This window comes from Schistosoma haematobium, chromosome 1 (genome assembly GCF_000699445.3).
Source record: "Schistosoma haematobium chromosome 1, whole genome shotgun sequence".
NCBI lineage: Eukaryota > Metazoa > Platyhelminthes > Trematoda > Strigeidida > Schistosomatidae > Schistosoma > Schistosoma haematobium.
The window spans coordinates 63,872,755-63,892,490 of record NC_067196.1 but is presented as its reverse complement, the minus strand read 5'-3'; the positions used below and the strand labels follow the sequence as shown (position 1 = coordinate 63,892,490).

The 19,736-nt window shown below is 29.2% G+C and overlaps 1 protein-coding gene across 1 annotated transcript in view; it reads left to right on the top strand.

The window, feature by feature from the left end:
• Positions 1-1,826: 1,826 nt before the first annotated feature.
• WNT4 (Protein Wnt-4) overlaps positions 1,827-19,736 on the top strand; it is a 55,878-nt gene continuing 37,968 nt past the window's right edge. The window contains exons 1-2 of the mRNA XM_051209348.1: positions 1,827-2,204; positions 18,471-19,171. Coding sequence (XP_051074800.1) covers positions 2,047-2,204; positions 18,471-19,171 — 859 coding nt within the window. The 5' untranslated portion in view covers positions 1,827-2,046. The remainder of the gene's footprint in view (positions 2,205-18,470; positions 19,172-19,736) is intronic.

Here is a 19,736-nt window from a genome sequence, read left to right as displayed (position 1 = left end):
AAACACTTTGACATTCACAATTTGCTCTTCTAGTGTATCGGCAGTACATATTCTTCCTGTTCTGTGAAACAGTGTTTTGACAAGTGAGTTTTTGCAACTGATTGGAAAAAAGCTATTGAAATTGAGATAAATCCCATTCCATATGTCTTTCCTATCAAATGAACGTTGAACTGTACCATCCTTTCTCCGTTTCATCGTGATATCGAGGAAATGGAACTTGTTTTGTTTTTTATGTTCCATAATGAAATGGATGGGCTTCATTGAAAAATTTTAGCAGATTTGTTGCATGTTGTTAATTATTACATACGATGAAGGTATCATCAACGTACGTCGAATAATACATCATTTCATCAATCGTTCTTTTGAGCTTGGTTCTTTCAAAGTTATCTTAGTCTCAGATCACTGTTTAATTTACTGTCTCACTGCTTATTTAGGTTAGTTCATTGTTACAGTTGATATTGGTTTGTGATCATTATTGATTTTTAACACACAAAACCCTGAACAAGCCCTTCATATTAATAATATTTTCATACGAATTTTCATTCTTTCCTTATAAAAAAGGATGTGTAGATATAATAATAGATGAATAAATAAGTGTAACGTGATCCATATAACAGATGTTTTGTAATACTTCCAGGAAGTGTCTGAATTGTAATGGCAATTAATAAAATTATTATTATTAATGTAAAAAAGTGCTTTTAATCAATAAACTTATACTGAACATCTGAAGACATCCATTAGCATGTCCTTCTTCTCATGATCGATATTTACACTTTATTAAATACTACTTTAATAATTTTGAGCAAATAATGGATATTTCCAGTTCAAGTTTCATTAACAGAGCATATCTTTGACCTACATTGATGAAGAAATATAGATCCTTGGATCATTTGAATCAACAGGTGAAAATACCTCATTGATGCTTATTTTATGGGAATTAAAAAATAACAATAATAATTTAGTTACATTTCAAATAATTAAATTCAATGTATTCACTACAAGACTGATAAACAATAAACACGATTTTGAAAAGGTTTGCAAAATTTCATGGGATTATCTTCATTACTATATATACATATTACTAATCAATAATAAACAGAGCAATGATTCATCTCCTGTAAAACACGAATTCCATTATATCCGTGAGAAAGAAAAGTTCGTATTGAAAAAAAAATGGACATCTGACTTTCTTTTCCCTAGATCCATAGTAACTTATTCCATTATGTATCATCATAAATCTATTTTGGAACTGTGTTATTTCACAAAGTGGATTTTTTCAAAGATGAAGTCAAACAAATATACTTATTTTTCTGTCTTAAATATTAGTCTATTTATCATTCTATCTAGTCTTTCTTTACATAAAATAATTTATTATTAGTAAGGCCATACATTTATGTATATAAAGTACTCTGAATAAATATGCAGATAGATACAAGTAGGACGAAGGGTTCAGTAAACGAATAAAAGTGTTTTTTATAGTTCTCTCACTCCCTTTGATTGTTTTTAGATGGTTAAGCTGTAAAAATATGAAACTATTCAGTAATGATAATCATGAATAATTAGTTATTTCATTTATGGAATCAACTAATTTGTACTTACAAAATCCTTAATGCAGGTACATGTTTGTAGTTACCATAAGAAATGATATGTCCGTTTTGTATAATAATATAATCTTTAAGAAACATAGTTGATTCGTTTTTACACAAATAAACTGAACGAAAATTTGCAAACCAACTAGTAGTTATGCACAAAATTTGATACACACATTTGCACACACTAAAATGTATATTGTACCATTGAAAATTTGTTTAAATCTTTATTTTCAACAACAAAAAAGACAATAATAAAATAAAGGTGATTTAATAATCTACTATGCGTGTCAGAGCACAATCATCACAATAAATAACTTTTTTATTCAGATAATTAAAATAAAGATGTGTATATTGTTTAATACCTATCAATGTAAATTAAATTAAAAATAGTCAATTCAACCTGTAAACCATCTAGTTCATTGTATCACTTCTCATGTAATCATTATTTAAAAAGATGGATATTTTCTGTAAAACTAAATGTTTTACATCAATTCATACTATAATTATGACAAAATGTATAACTTTATTAATTATTTATGGACTGATAACTATTACAATATCTCCTACAATTATAACTTGTCAAAAGATTAGTTGGGGCCTTGTTCATTCAATGTAAGTGATTTATATTGTTTCTATGGGATATATTTTTTTAATGTAAAAAAAATTATAATACTGTTTGTTGATCATTTTCAATATTTATTTAAATGAAATTGTTTAATCTTTGTCGTTAGGTATATTTCTGTATTTTTATATGATTTTTACTACCCTTTTTGATGTGACTAGTACAAGATGAATATTGAATTCACTTTTAAATACCTTAGAAATATATATATGCTTGCCTGTGTTACGATGGAACAATCTACTGATAACTAAAATTACTATGCTAATTGAAATAATCAAACTTCAAACTTACAGATATCAGGAAACAGTAGCATTAACTAATACAGGACTCTCAGTTAAAATAGAATGACTATGAGTTATTTATCAATTTTAAAAAGAATGTTTAGTGAAAAGTGAAGATAAGATTTCAGTGATCAATCAGGTTTCCTTTATTCCCTATCACATTAAAGTGATATTAAATTTGTCTTTAATCTAACACAACTTCAAAAACTCTAGAGTATCTGTATCTAAAATCCTAAGCTATGATCATCATCTTTGTTTAATGATTATTTAAACGTCAATAAGATTTAAATCAATCCTCTTGATGAGTTGTTAAATCAAGAGTACATAAATTATAACTGGTTTATTTTATGTTTCCTTTTCGAATTCTTTGTTATTATTATGCATGTTTAGATATTTAGAAAATATTCTGAATAAATGCACATCATCAGCATTAATAATAGATGATACTTTGTGAATACATAGCTAGCGTTATAATATATAGTGATGTTTGACTAAAATAATCACTACATACTATGGTATGGATTCCAGGGAAAATAAATAAATAAATCATCATTCACAGGCACAATTAATTCCACTATCAGTTAAACTTAGCAACATTCGATAGGAATTCTTAGATTTACAGTCTCAAATTCGAAGAAATTCCAAATGCGTGATAAATATTATATCCATAATGCAAACTTGTTAAGGTTATGATACAGTACAGGATTATAATAATTTGGTCATAATCACTTTTTTGTATTGTCCATAAAATGAATCTTCCTTCTAGAATATCTCTCCAAGAATTCACTTGATTTCGCAATAAAGTCGATTAAAGCTATAAGTATATTTTGTTACGTTGGATATTTAATCTCATAGTTGTTTCTTCATTTTACAATTAAAGTAAATCATCAGTACTTATGTGTAAACAAGTGATTAGATGCTACATTTGAAAAATAAATAGTTGATAAAACGAGTACAAAAGTTCTTATTTATAAAACATCATAGTTATTTAGATGTTGATTTTATCAGGTCTAATATTTGTAGACACTTATTCTATATTTAAATAATGCAAAATTCTATTACTAGAAATGACTGAAATTATAGCCAGTATGGTTTATATAACCTTTGAAATTTCAGACATTATGACTTCCTGTTTTCATCACGTACTCCCTTAAGTGCTGAAATATGTATATATTCATTATGCATTTTTTTACACTATCATACTTCATATCTCATCATTTGGTTTATTGTTATTTATCTATACTTGATATCATTTTGTGTAATAAAAACATTTTGTTAAACATTCCTAACGAATTCTTGTGAAAATTACAGAAAATATTAGTTTTCTTTAATTAGTTGACTGGTATGACTGAGGTGAAAAATGACTAATGATACATTTTGTTACTGGTCAGGAAAACAAACTAGAATAAAATGATATTTGAGGAATAAGTTCAGTTGTAGAATGAAAAATTAAACGTTTTCTTTAACGGTTTTATGGAAGTTATATTCATCACATAGTAAAAAATACCAAAGTATAATGGTATTGAATCAACATTACTTTCAAGTTTATATGGTGACAGAAATTTATTCTAATTGGCCTAAGAAATGGTTGTGGAGATGTGGTAAAGTTCCATATTTAGAACATAAAGGATAAGCCAAAAAAAAGAAAAGAATTCGGTGTTATACACAACTCCACGACATTGTAAAGAAAAATGTAAAACAACTAATGTCTGATTTGTCTCTTTGTAATAACAATCCAAAGTTATATAACAAAATTATTCATAAAAGTATTTATTCTCTCTGAAAAAAAGATTCATGTCTAATTATGAAATAAAAGTTTGAAAACTTGTGAGAAATCCCATATTGATTCTAATTTTTGATCTGTTTCATCCATTTTTATGGATTTTTCAGTTTTTTCAACAAAAACCAATTCATTTAGAATTTACAATAGTCCAGCTGTAAGTTTATACAACACATGGTAATCGCCAAAGCGAATTCCTTTAACAATAGATTAGGTCTAGAGACTAAATTGTGGTCGACTAAAGAAATATTCCTTTAAAATATTACAAATATACTTTGTTTCATACTGAACGTTGAAGGTCCGTGTCGCAGAATGATTTTGTATGACAATTATTAAAAGCTAGAAAAGACTAAACAAACTCTTCATCCTCCTATACGACAGATAAGCAGTCCGCATCCGTAGTTAGACCTGGGATTGAAACCAGGATCTTCAGGTTGATAGTGATTATCCTCCAGACCGGTGAGTTAGCATTCAGTGGTGTACATTTCTAACTTGGGACAATTTTCAATATTGTGCAACTCCAACTTATTTCCACTGACGATATTTATCTCAGGTTTGACATGCATAAACTCCATTAATCATGGCTACCACTAGAAGTCTGAGAATTACCTTTCAATGTATCCATAATTTTCTCCATCTGATTTCATCATAGTTTGAATGAAGTAATGACGCATTTGTTGATTTACTGTGATACGTTTTCACACATTTACAGTTTTTAAGTCTAGTATTCTAGTCTTTTTTGTTGTTATTTTTCAGTTTTCATAAAGATGATAATTTGACTGCTGCGTTTTGTAAATACTTGTTGTGACAATTTAGAATGATCGTAGTTTTGTAATAAGAAGATTCCACTACAGTTAAGTTTACGATAGCTTGAGAAAATATTGTTTCAAACAACTGTATCTCTTTAGAAAATTAATAAAGTCCTTCACACGCTCTTCTAGAATAAAAGTTTCTCAACAGGAGTAAAAGAATGTTAATGGACTTTCTGTTGTTGTTCATTATGACAGTTCAATTTGATCATTAATAAGTGAAGAAAATTCTGTTTTAGGCTTTCAAATGTAAAATAAAATAGAGTTCTAGTTTTCGTACCAGTCAATTATAGTATTTCAAGTGTTCAGTTAGTTTATTTGTAAAAAGTAAAACCCTGGAATGAAGATGCAGTAATTTGATAATTAAAGCAACTTGCTTTTCGATGTCTTTACATAATGAAGGACTCATAATATAGCAAGATTTTGCGCCTTTATTCTAGCCATCAAAGTAATAATTAACAAACTTCACTCTAAGACATTTAATGCACAAGACTAACAGATTATTAACTAACAAATTGGAAATTTCATACAGTTAGTTTCTTTTATAAATTTTAACAGACCAAAATCAGCAATCGATGCAGAATAATATGATTCCACATGAATTTGTGTTAATTACTATTCTTGCTATATTAAAACGTGAAATGACATCAGTGACTCACGTTAAAATGTAAAGACCTCACCAACAGACCTCAACATTTAGTAATCAATCTATGAGAGGCAAAGGATGTATGAAATATAGTGTTAGCAGTTCCATATAGCTAAATGACTTTAAATGGTATTGAACTTTATATTCTTACTTTTGGATTTCCGAGACAATCGTAATATTCTTTTAAAAGTCGTTATCAAATATATTTGTTAGATAGATGGATAAAGGACAGGACAAACTAATATGATCAAATACACTTGCATCATATTTATAGACAATCCTATCTTGGATTATATAATGTCGTGCTGATCGAATTATGCTCTAAGTTTTGGAATAATCATAAGATTAACATAATGAACTAGCTAGTATTTTATACATTTTTTAAAATGTTTGTTAGTATACGACTGTATGTAAGTCCAGTTCTTTAAAACTAGTGGACAGACTTCTTGTCAGATTCCTTACTAACAAAAATCTTTAATCCGGTCTTGTCAATATTATTGGGATTTAGTAACGAATAAAGATCACTTTGTTTATAATTTAATATAAGATATTGGTGAAAAGTATCGATAAGAACATCAATAATTATCATTAGTCTTAACTGTTTAATGTGTAATACTTTATCCTTAATTTTTAAATCATGTTTAGAATGGTTAAGTATAAAGATTAGAAATAAATAAAATATTCTACATCGCTTCGAGTGACCTTTTTTTAGAAATCCTGTAGCGAAACCACGTGTTAAATAATTAGTTGGTTTAATTCAAATTACAGAAGAGTTTCAGCCACAATTTTCTAGAAAGTACGTAAACACTGGAATAAGATCTTTCTAAAAAGTCTGCTACTACTATTTAGAAGGATCCAAAAATTTGACACTTAGTGAGAATTGTGTAAATTTTTGAACATTATATCTCTTACCAATCTTAACTTGGATTATACTACGGCTTGTTCCCAAATGTTACGACAATTACATTTACTCCAAAATACTTAGGTAGTTAAGAAAATACAATGTCTCTACGAAATTTGATAAATTTATACCCAGAATTTTATGGATTCTCATACTTATGGATTATATATTGCTGGTAGGAATAGTTTTTTTAGAATCATATGCACAATAGATAGATAATGGCTAGCAGTGAAATCCAGGACGCACGTTTCGTCTTATTTGGGACTCGCCAACTGGATGTACCTGAATCTCCGAGTTGATCTTCACTTTGGGACTCCAACCCAAATGGCTATCTGGACTCAGTGGCTAAGTGGATAACACGATGCCGTTTGAAGTGAACGGTACTGGGTTTGAGTCCCAGAGTGAACATCAACTCTGAGATGCAGATACATTCATCTGACGAGTCCCAAATAAGACGAAACGCGCGTCCTAGATTCCACTGCTAGCCACCATTATCCATCTTTGCTTATAATGTTTATGAATTAAGGTAATATCAAGGCAATACACACGGTATGCATACATGTCAACAAGAGACTGATCAATTTCAGTTTTAAACATCAATAGGAATATTCAAGTAAAACAATATCAAGTGAATTCATATCCATAATAATTTTATCAGAGAATTCCATACGTAATATGCATAAAAAAACAGTTAAAGTCAAATATAACACAAAGTAATTTATTTCAAAATATACTGTTACCATAATTAATAAATTCAGTAATCATGCTTATACACTTAGAAAATTTACTGTACATATGTCAGCATTATTATTATTATTATTATTATTTTAGTATAAGAGATTTCTAAGTTAAATAAGCCTAAATCTTATCAACTAAGTCATAAATCTATGAAAAATTACTTTAATAATCTTTAATGACTTTTAGGTCACTAAGATTTATTCACACAAATAATGTAATGATCATAAAAATAAAAATTAAAAAAATCTTTTTTATTATCACTATTGTGTTGTTTTTTTTCTCTTTTTATTATATTAGATTAACCAATAATTTGATTAATCAGTGAACTTTATTAGATATTTATACTGTTGATGGAAAGAGTATGATTGAAATTGAAAGAAAAATCAAAATTTCATTCTTTGTTGAAATTCATGAATTTTCAATCTTCTTGAACTTGGATTGAAATACTTAACTATTATTCTAATATTCATTCTATTTATGTGGTTGACGCCTGTTACTCAAATTTTCTAGAATATAACAAATGTCACTGTTCGATTTTCACTACAATTTCTAGGTAAATATATTACTTTAACTCTAGATCAAATGTCAGATATGCAGAAGCGGAATTTAATGTGACATTAAGTAAATACTTGGTATTATGTATTTTGAAGTACAGTTGTTATTAACAACTCACTTCTGATTAATCTTCATTCATCTTTAAGCAAGTTGTTTGGGTAAATTTAAAGTCATATTAAAATGAATAATGAGACAATCGATAACACTGTCGATAACTCTCACTAATTGGCATATGACACAAAAGTTCTTATTTTGGGTCTGTATTTCAAACATCTTAATTCTGATTTTTAAATCTATTTTTCTTGTCTTTGCACACACTGCCTCATAAATCATTTTTTGAAATTGTTGGTAAAAAAATATCGCTACATTCAGTTAAATTGTGATTCATATCAGTTGTGTTTAGTTAACGCTTAATTACTAATAGGCCAAACCGTATAGAAGATGAATATTTTCAAAATTGATAGTCATAGGTGAATGTAACAGAACTTGCTAGAGTTCACTTGTTTTTGAAAAAATGAAATGTTCAGAATGTGGAGATCAATTCAATAAACACTGCAACAAGATGCTTTAGCGGTTATTATCGTTCAGAGAAGTTCAGTAAGATGGGCGGTAATTTTATTATGAATACTCATCAATAGTAGGTCATACCAGATTTGTGTGACAATCAATCGACTCATTATAGCCCAAGAAAGCTCTTCCTGGATTTTTATGTTAATATTTATGCTACTCATAAGTAGATAAACACAAATCAGTTAAATTATCTTGATGACGTAGGTAGAGGGATAAATTCATCTCTGTACGTGAGTTTAAGAAACATAAAGATTCTAAGATTACGACCCTTGGTTTAAAATCTATCAACTAGTATGATGTTGGAGAATGGACTGCATAGACATATTTTAATGGCAGGTTGTAGTTTATGAAAGCTTATTCATAACTTCTTAGAACCCATTAAATCAAGTTACCCTGACAGATTTAAATCATCAGAAAATTCAACATGTCCGGAGTGAACAAGATAATCACATAGTTAATCTTCTAATAGAATATAACTTGGTTGAGTACTTTCAGAAAATTCAAAGGAACTAGAAAAGGCTATTCCTAAGAAATAAACACAGGAAATGTAAACTTTCTAAGCAACTTGTTACCTGTAGTATATTATACGAAAATCATACATGGATAGCCAATGTTAATCCACATGTACGTAAAGACTGAAATGATGAAATAGAAAGGCGATCCAATAATTGGTTTATGTGGCCAGATAATCTCACATTTTATTATGCTTATAAAACGTTATCGTTGGATGACTTTCTTCTTTCGTTATAATATACTTCAATGATTTTTCTGGTTGGCGATCTTTAGCGAGATTCCTTTGTATGGGGTATGATTTTAACTTTGCCTCTAGCCCTACTGCTTTGTCCGAGACTGCAGCCGAAAGTTACTTCATAAGGATTTTACTTTCATGAGTAATTATTAATTACCAGTAGTTGTTTCATACCACATATCTATTCACCTTTAAACATTGAATTTAAACGAATAATAGGTTCACAAACAGTTTTAAGCTGATAACCGATTACAAACCTTACAATCACGAAAGTGGATACGTACATCCATATGGAAGTTATGGAGAATACCTGTATTAGCATTATATTTGATCAATTTAGCGTTGATTTGAGATATGAAGGGTTTTGCTTTTAAGACCAGTTGGTCTCTCGAAGATACAAAGCAGTACGAACTTACTCTCTTTAGTTCATAGGTCTCGAATCCCGGGTTTATATTGTACTGTTCAAGTAATAATCAAAGAATTTGCTTGTTAAAATTACCTGAAAACATCAGCAATACTAAATATTAAATAGTGCTAACCTTGTATCACTTCCTTTACTGGATTGTAGCATCGTCAATTATGCTCCAAATTATTATACAGCTCGTCACACGTATGCGGCAACGACGTTCGGGTAACCGTTGTTAGATGTTACTCAGTGACCGTACTGGTATATACTTATAAAGTCACTAATTTTCAAACTCATTTAACTTCGAACCACAAGAGCACTAGTAGTAAAGTGTATGTTTACAGTTGTTTCAACACCACCAAATTAATCAGAAAGTTTGAGATTTATTTATTTATTCACACATAAACATTAGTACAAAGAAGAACCAAAATATATTTAAGCCACATAATAAACTGTTAAATTTCTGTGATAGCTACGATACTGCCCGGCTGCTCAAACGGAAGCAGGGCAATTCAACTAACATATTTACCTACAAATTTAATGGAACAGCACATTGTAATACAGTTATGAGGAAAATACACTTCTAAAGATCTATTTTATTTACACTTTTCAGGATATATGAAAATTAAACATTATCACCTTTGCAAATTAGTGTATTCTCCCGCTTTATTATTTGTATTGGCTTGGAACTGTTTTTCACTAGGCTGAATATATATATATATATATATATATATATATATATTCTATCCTCCTACTCTTTTCATCTATCATCACTTCAACTAGAAAATTCAACCTTAAGACTACTGGTCTCACATATTAGGTGTACACACTTTTTCCAACTAGTAATTCTTATCTTAGTTTCAATACTTTTAAACAGATTGTCCATATTTTAAATTTACAAAACTGATTATTAGCAGTTTGAATTATGTTTTATTAGTGATAAATCATTTTATTTTGTACATCTAGGTCAAGGATTTCAGTTTTTGTATTGGTTCTTTATTATTTTTTTTGGAAGAAATATTTCATGTAATTCATGTTTAACAATAACAACGTTGAACTTACTTGTGTCAATAGTGGTCATGTCAATGAGTAAATGATTGCAATCTACACTCTTTTTTTCTTCTTAAAACATAATACTTTGTCCAGTGTCAAATTGATTTATCTATCAATTCATGAATTAATTCCATTTTATTTTATTGTTTTGTACGATCTAATAAATAATTAGAGAGGGGATTTGTGGATATTATATTAATTTTAATAGTTGCTTTCATGAGTCAATTGAAGCTATACCATCATGGATAACACGGAAGTACTAGGCAGCCTATTCGTCCTAGTATGGAACTCCTCAACAGCGCGTATCCATGATCCAACCTCGCGAGATTCGAACCCAGTACTTATCAGTCTTGCGTGCGAACGCTTAACCACTAGACCACTGAGCTGTTATCCAACGGTGTTACTGTCCAACATCAAATAATCCGCAATGAATGCACACTGCTGAGGAGTCCCATACTAAGACGAAACTGCCATCCAGTGCTTTCAAGTTTCCCATGGTAGTTTAACTTCAATTGACTCATGAATTCAACTATAAAAATTAATAAATATTTGTTGCATATAAAAATCTAATTCAGAAAAAAATTGACTTTGTTCTGAGTAAGATTTTTAAAGTGGATAAAAATATATAATTTTTGAATCATGTTTAAGCTAGAATACTTAAATTGAATGTATACTAATCCTATCTAACTTCAGTCACTATCATCTATTATGAAAGTTTATCTATATGAGATCAATTTAATATGAATGTGAACTATTGAAATATGCCATCACATTTATTCCAATTAAAATCATTAGTTATTTACTTTTCAAAAAAGAAAACATGAATTTCAGTTTTTTATTTACTTATACATTGTTGAATGGATGATGAATCGATTACTTAGTTGATTAGTTTTTCTTTTCTTTTCTTTTTGTCATTAATTCGATGTAGTAATCTGTTATGGATTATAACTACTTCACATTGTATATAATCGATAAAAATATTCCATTTGTAACTTAGTCATAGAGATCATTTCTATTGACCAGATAATAGAACTTAATTCTTATGAAATCAATAAGGTTGCAAAGAAAGCTGAACAGTTGGATAGCTTTGAAATTATTTGTTTGATTCTTTATGAAATATTAGACCCACTTGAATGGCCCAATGTTCTTAGTTCTAAACATTATACGACTAACAATTACAAGTCTTTACACTGTGCTTCCAGGTTTTTCATGGTGGTCTAGCTTCAATTAACTCATGATCTCAACTATTGAAATTACTGTAATATCCACAAAAACCCCTTCTGATATTAATCAACATATGCTCACTAGTGACTGCCTTCAAAAGGTATTTCCTAGAGTTCTAGTGAATAGCAGTGACCAGCGGAGTTCAACCAGGTCTGTTGTGAGATAGTAACCCACTGGTGACAATGGTGAATGTGCCTCTCAATTTTGTGGATTAATTGAATTTAGATATTAACATCGTTGGATGTCGGCCAGCTCAGTGGTCTGGAGGTGAAGCGTTCGTGCACGAGGCCGATAGTTCCTGGGTTCGAATCTCTCGAGGCGGGATCATGGATGTGCACTGCTGAGGAGTCCCACAATAGGACGAAACGGCCGTCCGGTGCTTACAGGTTTTCTATGGTGGTCTAACTTCAATTGACTCATGATCTCAACGATTGAAATAATCCTAAAGTAAATATGTCATTCTAGCTCATTAAAGAATGTTAACATCTAGTTAGGTAAAAAATGTTAGCTATTACAAATTGTTTAATAAGATTGTAATGAAAGAGGAATTAATAAAAGGATTTTGACCAATTGTTTTTGATTAATTTCTTCCATGGATCATCTGAAAACTCACCAAACTAAAGGGTTCAGTTTTTATTACAATCATTAGCTCTATTGTTTTTTTTTCATATCCTATCTCAAGGAGAAAAATCATTTATAATTTATCGTTAATTGGAAAAAATTCACACATCTTTATTCTGTGAAGGAGTGAAATGTCTCAACTACAAATAATGTCTAAAAGATCTTTGATGACTCAGAAATCAAAACGTAAATGATATTTTAAAAAATGCTAGAAATTTATACCAATTCAATATTTGCAGATAACCAATATTCTGTTGTCTGATCATGAATGATGATCGAATTTCATCCATCAAATTTCAATGTGATCACTAGTTTAAAAGACCCCAGAGTTCTGTTCAACCTTTAGTAGACAGTAACAGAAATATCTTCAACTGCATTTTAGGTTTAACAGTAATAAACTAAGAAACGATGACACAGGGTTATACTGAATCAAATCCTACAAACAACATTTTCTCTTTCAATAATGTAAATATCTCTTATTGGCTATTATCAACTATTACAAAACTTAAGTTGATATCTTGCCTTCAACCATCTAAAATAATACAGTCTCATGAAGTATGAAAATATTCATACTTTCTTATTCATAATAAATAATGTTTTGGAAATTTTCTTCTATCAAATTCATTTCATTATTATGATTACTATAATCTTGACACTGTCCATGTTGTTGTTGTTGTTCTCTTTGTTTATTATCAACAACAAAAAATCTATAAAACCACTCGTCAGGAAATATTGATCAGAACAACAAATTACGGTTGATGACATCATGACAAAGCTGTATTACGTAATAGAAAATTTTAGTAATCATTAGATGATATGTTGTTTGTTTGTTTTTCTTTGATAAGAATTTCAGTAAGAATGAGAATATGAAATAATGCAACTTTACACATATATATAAGCACAAATAAGCATTATCAGTTTTACTTTGCTTGACTGATTTATTTGAAGATATAAAATTATAAACTACTAAATATAGAAGCTTGTCAAGATAAAGTTTAATTTATGAAAGTGATAAACAACACATATATTCACTGTCTCTTATTACATTACCATTGATTAAACAACATAATAAAACATAGAATACAGATGATCACAATAGGTTAAACTGTATTATCAGTAGAATTTATAACATGAAATTGAATGATAAGAAACCTGAGCTGCATTTAAATTAAACAAATCTGATAGAACAAAAAAGCACATTAAATTTACAAATGAACTGTACATCAGTATCTAACAAATAATATACTATTCCAAACAGCATCTGTTCACTTTAGATCATGTTTACATAGTAACTTTTAAACAGGACTATGAGTAATGGTCTAAATGGGTGTTTGTAGTTACATGTTTGGTTGTCAGGGTCAGTGAGATTATTGCAATTGACGATTGGAGACATTAAGAGACATGACTCAGAATCTGTGAAAACGTTCAATTACATTTGTTCTTTGTTTTGCCTTATACCCTATTTCTCAAATAATTTCGAATTCACTCTTTCTCCTAAGATTATCTACTGCCACTGATACTACTACTCCAGTATAGCGAATGGAACTTCAGTGAGTGAAAAAAACTAGTCGATAATTCTTGGGATTTTCTTAATGAATAATGATTCGTTCTTAAACTTTCAAATTCACTGTGGAATAAGAGCATAAATTTGTTGACTATTGATTACTAGTTTTACATAGTTTCTATGTATCTTGTAAAGTAATAATTGTAGTCAATTGGCTTACTTTTGGTTCATTTGGCAATTTCAATAGAAGCACAACGATAATATCCCTTCAGACTGTGTCTCTGAACTATGCAAAGACGATTCATGAAGCGAAAATTACTAATGTTCTTGAAGACAACCACAGTAATCCAAGTGAATAAAACCATTAGTTCTTCTTTAATAATTTTAAAACAAACACAGACTGTTGTAATATTGATTTAGCTTATCTTTCATATTGCACAATTCATTTAACTAGTAGGAAGAATCAGAAAAAAATTGGATCATATTTGGTGGGTAACCTACACAAAACAATACGTCTGTACTTTTCAAAAGTATTAATTACAAAAATTTCAATAATACACACATACTATAATAAACATATTTTTTATTATATCCTAGTGAGTAGAAAATTGTATTTCTAATGTTTCGTGACTTACTGTAAGCCACTTCTTCAGAGTCAGTAAATAACTGATCGAAAACATTGGAAATATGATTTTCTATCCATTGAGATATAACAAAAAATATACTTATGATTAACTTTCTACCCAATACTCAATTTATATGAAACTAACAAGTCCAACCTTGGTATTGACACCTACCAGCAAGTTATAAATCAGTCCAAGCTAGTTGACTTGAAAAATGTTAATTCATAGGTTTAAAGCTGCCTAATAAATATCTGACAGCACGTTTAAGAACATAGAGTCTATTTATAAAAGTATTTTTAATGAGTATGGTCTTCGTTTTCCTTACCATTTCAATGATCGAATACATTTAGCCTGTTTTTTAAACTTTTGATCAAGATTACTGAAGTTAAAAAACGACAGCAATCATGTATGTATGTATAAAAATTGTTTTATACAACAACTTATTTGATACCATATTGGAAATATAAAGATTGAAATGTAAAATTAAGTAGATTAATTATGTTCCAAATCAAGTACGCAGTTAATTTTTATTCATCAGTATGGAATGTCGCCATGAAAAAGAATGTAGGATTTACATAACACATTGATTGCAATGATTATAGTTTGTTCACGAATATTTCCAGTCATTAACCTGTTGAGTTATTCCATAATAATGTTGAAATAATGCCGGTTTGTCTTGAGAGGTTTCGACGCGTACTTGAATTTATGATAAGTCACCATATTTCTTATTATTATTTGTGTCTTACTGATGAAAGCGAAACCAAAAAAAGACTTAGATTTAAAACTATTTTTCGAATTTTGCCGACAAGCCAACATCTTAAACTTAAAGGTCTAATCTCTTACATTGGTGACCTATTCGTAAAGTTATTCGATGGGATTTGGATTAGAAGATAGAATGCTGATGACTAAATGATTCCTAACTCTATTTATTTCTGTGTTATATATTATCTATAAAAATAAAGTTTGCCCAACTATAAATCGAAAATCAATTTTCTGTCAATGGATATGAGATCAGTGGGAATTCTAAGGAAGAAAATAACATCTAGCCACTTTACATAGATGTAAGCCAATTAACAGACAGTACCAATCCTAGTAGAACATTTTCTCTTAATCATAAGAAAAAACATCACCCATAGAAAACAAACCAAGAGATTTCTATAAGTCAGATTACTGTTTATAACGTGATTTTTATAAACTTCGATTTCATATGTGTATGACATACGACAGTGTAAATGTGAAATTTTATTAAGCCCAGTATGACCAGTACATAAGTTGTAGAATATTGAATTTGTGATGAAAATACCAAACATTCTAATTTATTCTTGCAATGGCTACCTAGTTTAATTTGGTGTACATTAAAATGATGTACTATGGAAAAATGTAGGATTTATGTCATCGAATCCAATGATAATTCCAGTTGGTTTAATTGTTTTTGTGAATAACTTCAATCGAAACTATCTATCATGCGCTGTCAAAGATTTTTATTGTAAAGAAATTAATTGTAAAAGACCTTCCGTGCAATATTTAATGTAAAAATCATCAGAATGAAAATCATCATTACATATAGTACAAAAACCACAGCATCTAATGTGTAAGCTTATTCCAGTTGGGAATATACTCTATTAAATTTTGACATTATTAATTTGATTTCATCAACAATCTTTTATTCATACACTTTTATTTTCAAAGATGAATTTATCTTAAACCTGATTATTCCATTATATTAATAATCTGAATTTATAGCTTTAGAACTTGGTAAGAAGTTCATAAAGAGAGAAATATATGTGTATATATTCTTTGTTCCACCAACCCAACCACACTTGATCGCGAAACTCTGGAAGATGTATAATCCTTCACGAACCTGGGAAGTATCATCGATGAACAAGGAGGATCAGATGCAGACGTAAAATGCGAGGATTGGCAAAGCAAGGGCCGCATTCCTATAATTAAATAGCATATGGAACTCAAAACAACTGTCTGTCAACCAATATCAAAGTGAGAATCTTCAATACGAACGTCGAAACAGTTCTACTGTACTAAACTGAAACTTGGAGAACTATTACAACAATCATGAAGAAGGTACAAGTATTTATAAATAGCTGTATACGCAAGATACTCAACATCCATCAACCGGACACCATCAACAACAGCCCTCAGCTTCCAGCTGAAGAGGAAACTAGGAAAAGATGCCTCAAGTGGATAGGAATATACATTGTGGAAATCATCAAACCGCATCACGAGGCAAGCTCTAACTTGGAATCGTGAAGGGAAAAGGAAAAGAGGAAGGCCAAAGAACACATTACGTCAGGAACTAGAAGCAGATATGAAAAGGATGAATAACAACTGAAAAGAGCTGAAAAGGATTGCCTAGGACAGGGTTGAATAAAGAGTGATGATGGGTAGCTTACGCTCCTTCACGAGGAGTAACAGGCGTAAGTTGTGAAGTAAAGTAAAGTATTCTTTGTTCATATACCTCTGTTTCATAAACAAACAAACCAAAACAACTAAAACAAACAAAAAAACAAGCAAATATCGATGTATTAATAAAGTAAAAGTAATCAGTCATTCATTAATTTAGTTATTTCTTATTTACATACAAAATGAAACTATGAAAATTTATTATTTTCAATATTCTCATTAAAAAAATAGTAAAAATTTATTATTATTATTATTACTATTATTATTATTATTAGAGATAATTTATATCCCTACACTAAAGAGTTCATCATTGTATAAACCAGTAATAAAAAGGTCGACTAAGCAATAATTCAAATTTATTTGAATTTTAATCTCTAACAATAAAGTCTGGATTGATTTAACTGATAGGATGTAGATTTGATATTTATGCGCCTTTATTTATTTAATTATTGAAGGCCATATATATGAGAGCTTACAACAAAAAAGAAAGAAATATTTAGTAGGATATTTGACAATAGATTGAAGCACAAAAATACGAATATAATCTGAACATGAATTATGCTGATTTCACACAAATACACACACACATTTACATATATATATATATATATATATATATATATATATATATATATATATATATTGACATAGAATTAGAAAGAGAGTGAACATTGACCAATCCAATTAGAGTTAGTTACTGAATAGCGTTAAACACAACTTACTAGGAGGTCACAATTTACAACCACCCTTTAGTTAGATTGAATCATACATGTAAACAATATATCATAGACATGTATATATGTATTTTGTTGAACAAGAAGATACACGAACAGGCTAACATTTATCATTGTTTATAACATTAAAATTTTTGTTTCATTCATTTATATACCCTTTGTCAGTGAATTATGATTTATGAGCTTCTATTAAAACTTAATATAAACGATAGGAAATTCTGTCAGCATTCAAAACTCAAGTCAGACTATTAGTTAATTTTCTCTTTCTCGTTTTCTCTCACTTCTATTTTATCTAACATTGTACATATTTAGAAAAAGATTGCGGTAACTTTGAGCGGTTTATTTACATTCAAAAAAGAAAAAAGAAAAATCAATATTCTTGGATTATAACAAATAAAAAGAAATAACTTGAACACCTAAAAAAAAGAAAAGATCAATCCAGTGAAATGATAAATTTGTACAATGAATACCAGCCTTATTATTGCATATTATTAAAATTAAACTAGTTTATAGTTAAAGCACAAACCATAACTATAACTGTGGATATGTTTTATTTAATGATTATATTTATTACTTGTGAATGATACATATAAGAATGTCTGTTTGGTTAAATATTCTACTATTTCTATGTTTGTTTACTCTTAGTTCACAACTGAGGGAATTACTTATCACAGATATACCAGATGATAATCTTCAATCAAACAGTTTATTACAATCTTCAGAGAATAATAATGTTAAACAGAAACATGATGCTATTGATGGTGATTCAACATTAGTAAATAGATTAGATAAAACTAATCACAATACTGAAGTATATCATCGTCAGACAAATTCTGACTTACGTTTTGTAGAAGCATCAAAATCACAAAGTTTAAATTATCCACAAACAAACAGAAATTATATGAATCCAGATTTAAACACAGATAATTATAATCATGAACGATTAAATCAAACTCAGTTAAAACAAACAATTCAAGATATGAACAATAATAATGACAATATGATGACAACAGAAACATTTGTCGGTCCCGATGGAAAATTACAAATGAGTATATGTGATCATCCGAATGGATTTTTACGAAGACAAAAAAAATTATGCCGTCAGTATTTGCATTTAATGGAAAGTGTGATACGTGGTTATTTTATGGGTTTAAAAGAATGTGAATATCAGTTTTCTGCACACCGATGGAATTGTCAAGGTCATAATTTAACTATTCGAACAGCACCGAATAATGGAATACAGAAACGTCTAAGATATAGAGAATCTGAACCGAAGAGTGATTTGGACAATTCACAAAGAAAATCTGTACGTATACAAACATACTTAGATAAACTATTATCAAAAGGTAATGTCAGTTATATCAACCTTTTCTTATAAGCAAATGTTGTTTGGATATGTTTAAATATAAGTCGACGTAATAATATTCTATCTTGTGAATCAGTGACGAAATCGTGTAGGTACTTGATTCTCAACTACTGGTCTATAAGTTCAATTCCTCTGCATTACGATTTGTAGGTCATTGCCTTATAAATATTTATGTATTTGGCTTTTATATTTGGCTAATTTGAACAAATAACTCGATGTTATTCCTCATTATGAGTGTGAGTAGATTTTTGTCCAACTGGTGACATTAATTATGATTACTAGTAAAGATGGTAACCAACATTATAAAATTATTTAATCTAAAGACTCCTTATTTTGTTAAAATTCAGTCTGAAATGAGTTACTGTGGATCTTTGAAAGCATAGATATTGGATTTTACATAAATGTTTATCAGCTTGTTATTTCTTCATGTTTTCAGTTCATTTTAACTGTAATTTTCATAAATTTCTCTTACTAGATAATATATATATATATGGGTGAAAGCGTAATACTCGTAGGATTTTGCGATGACAGAGACGATTTGCAGC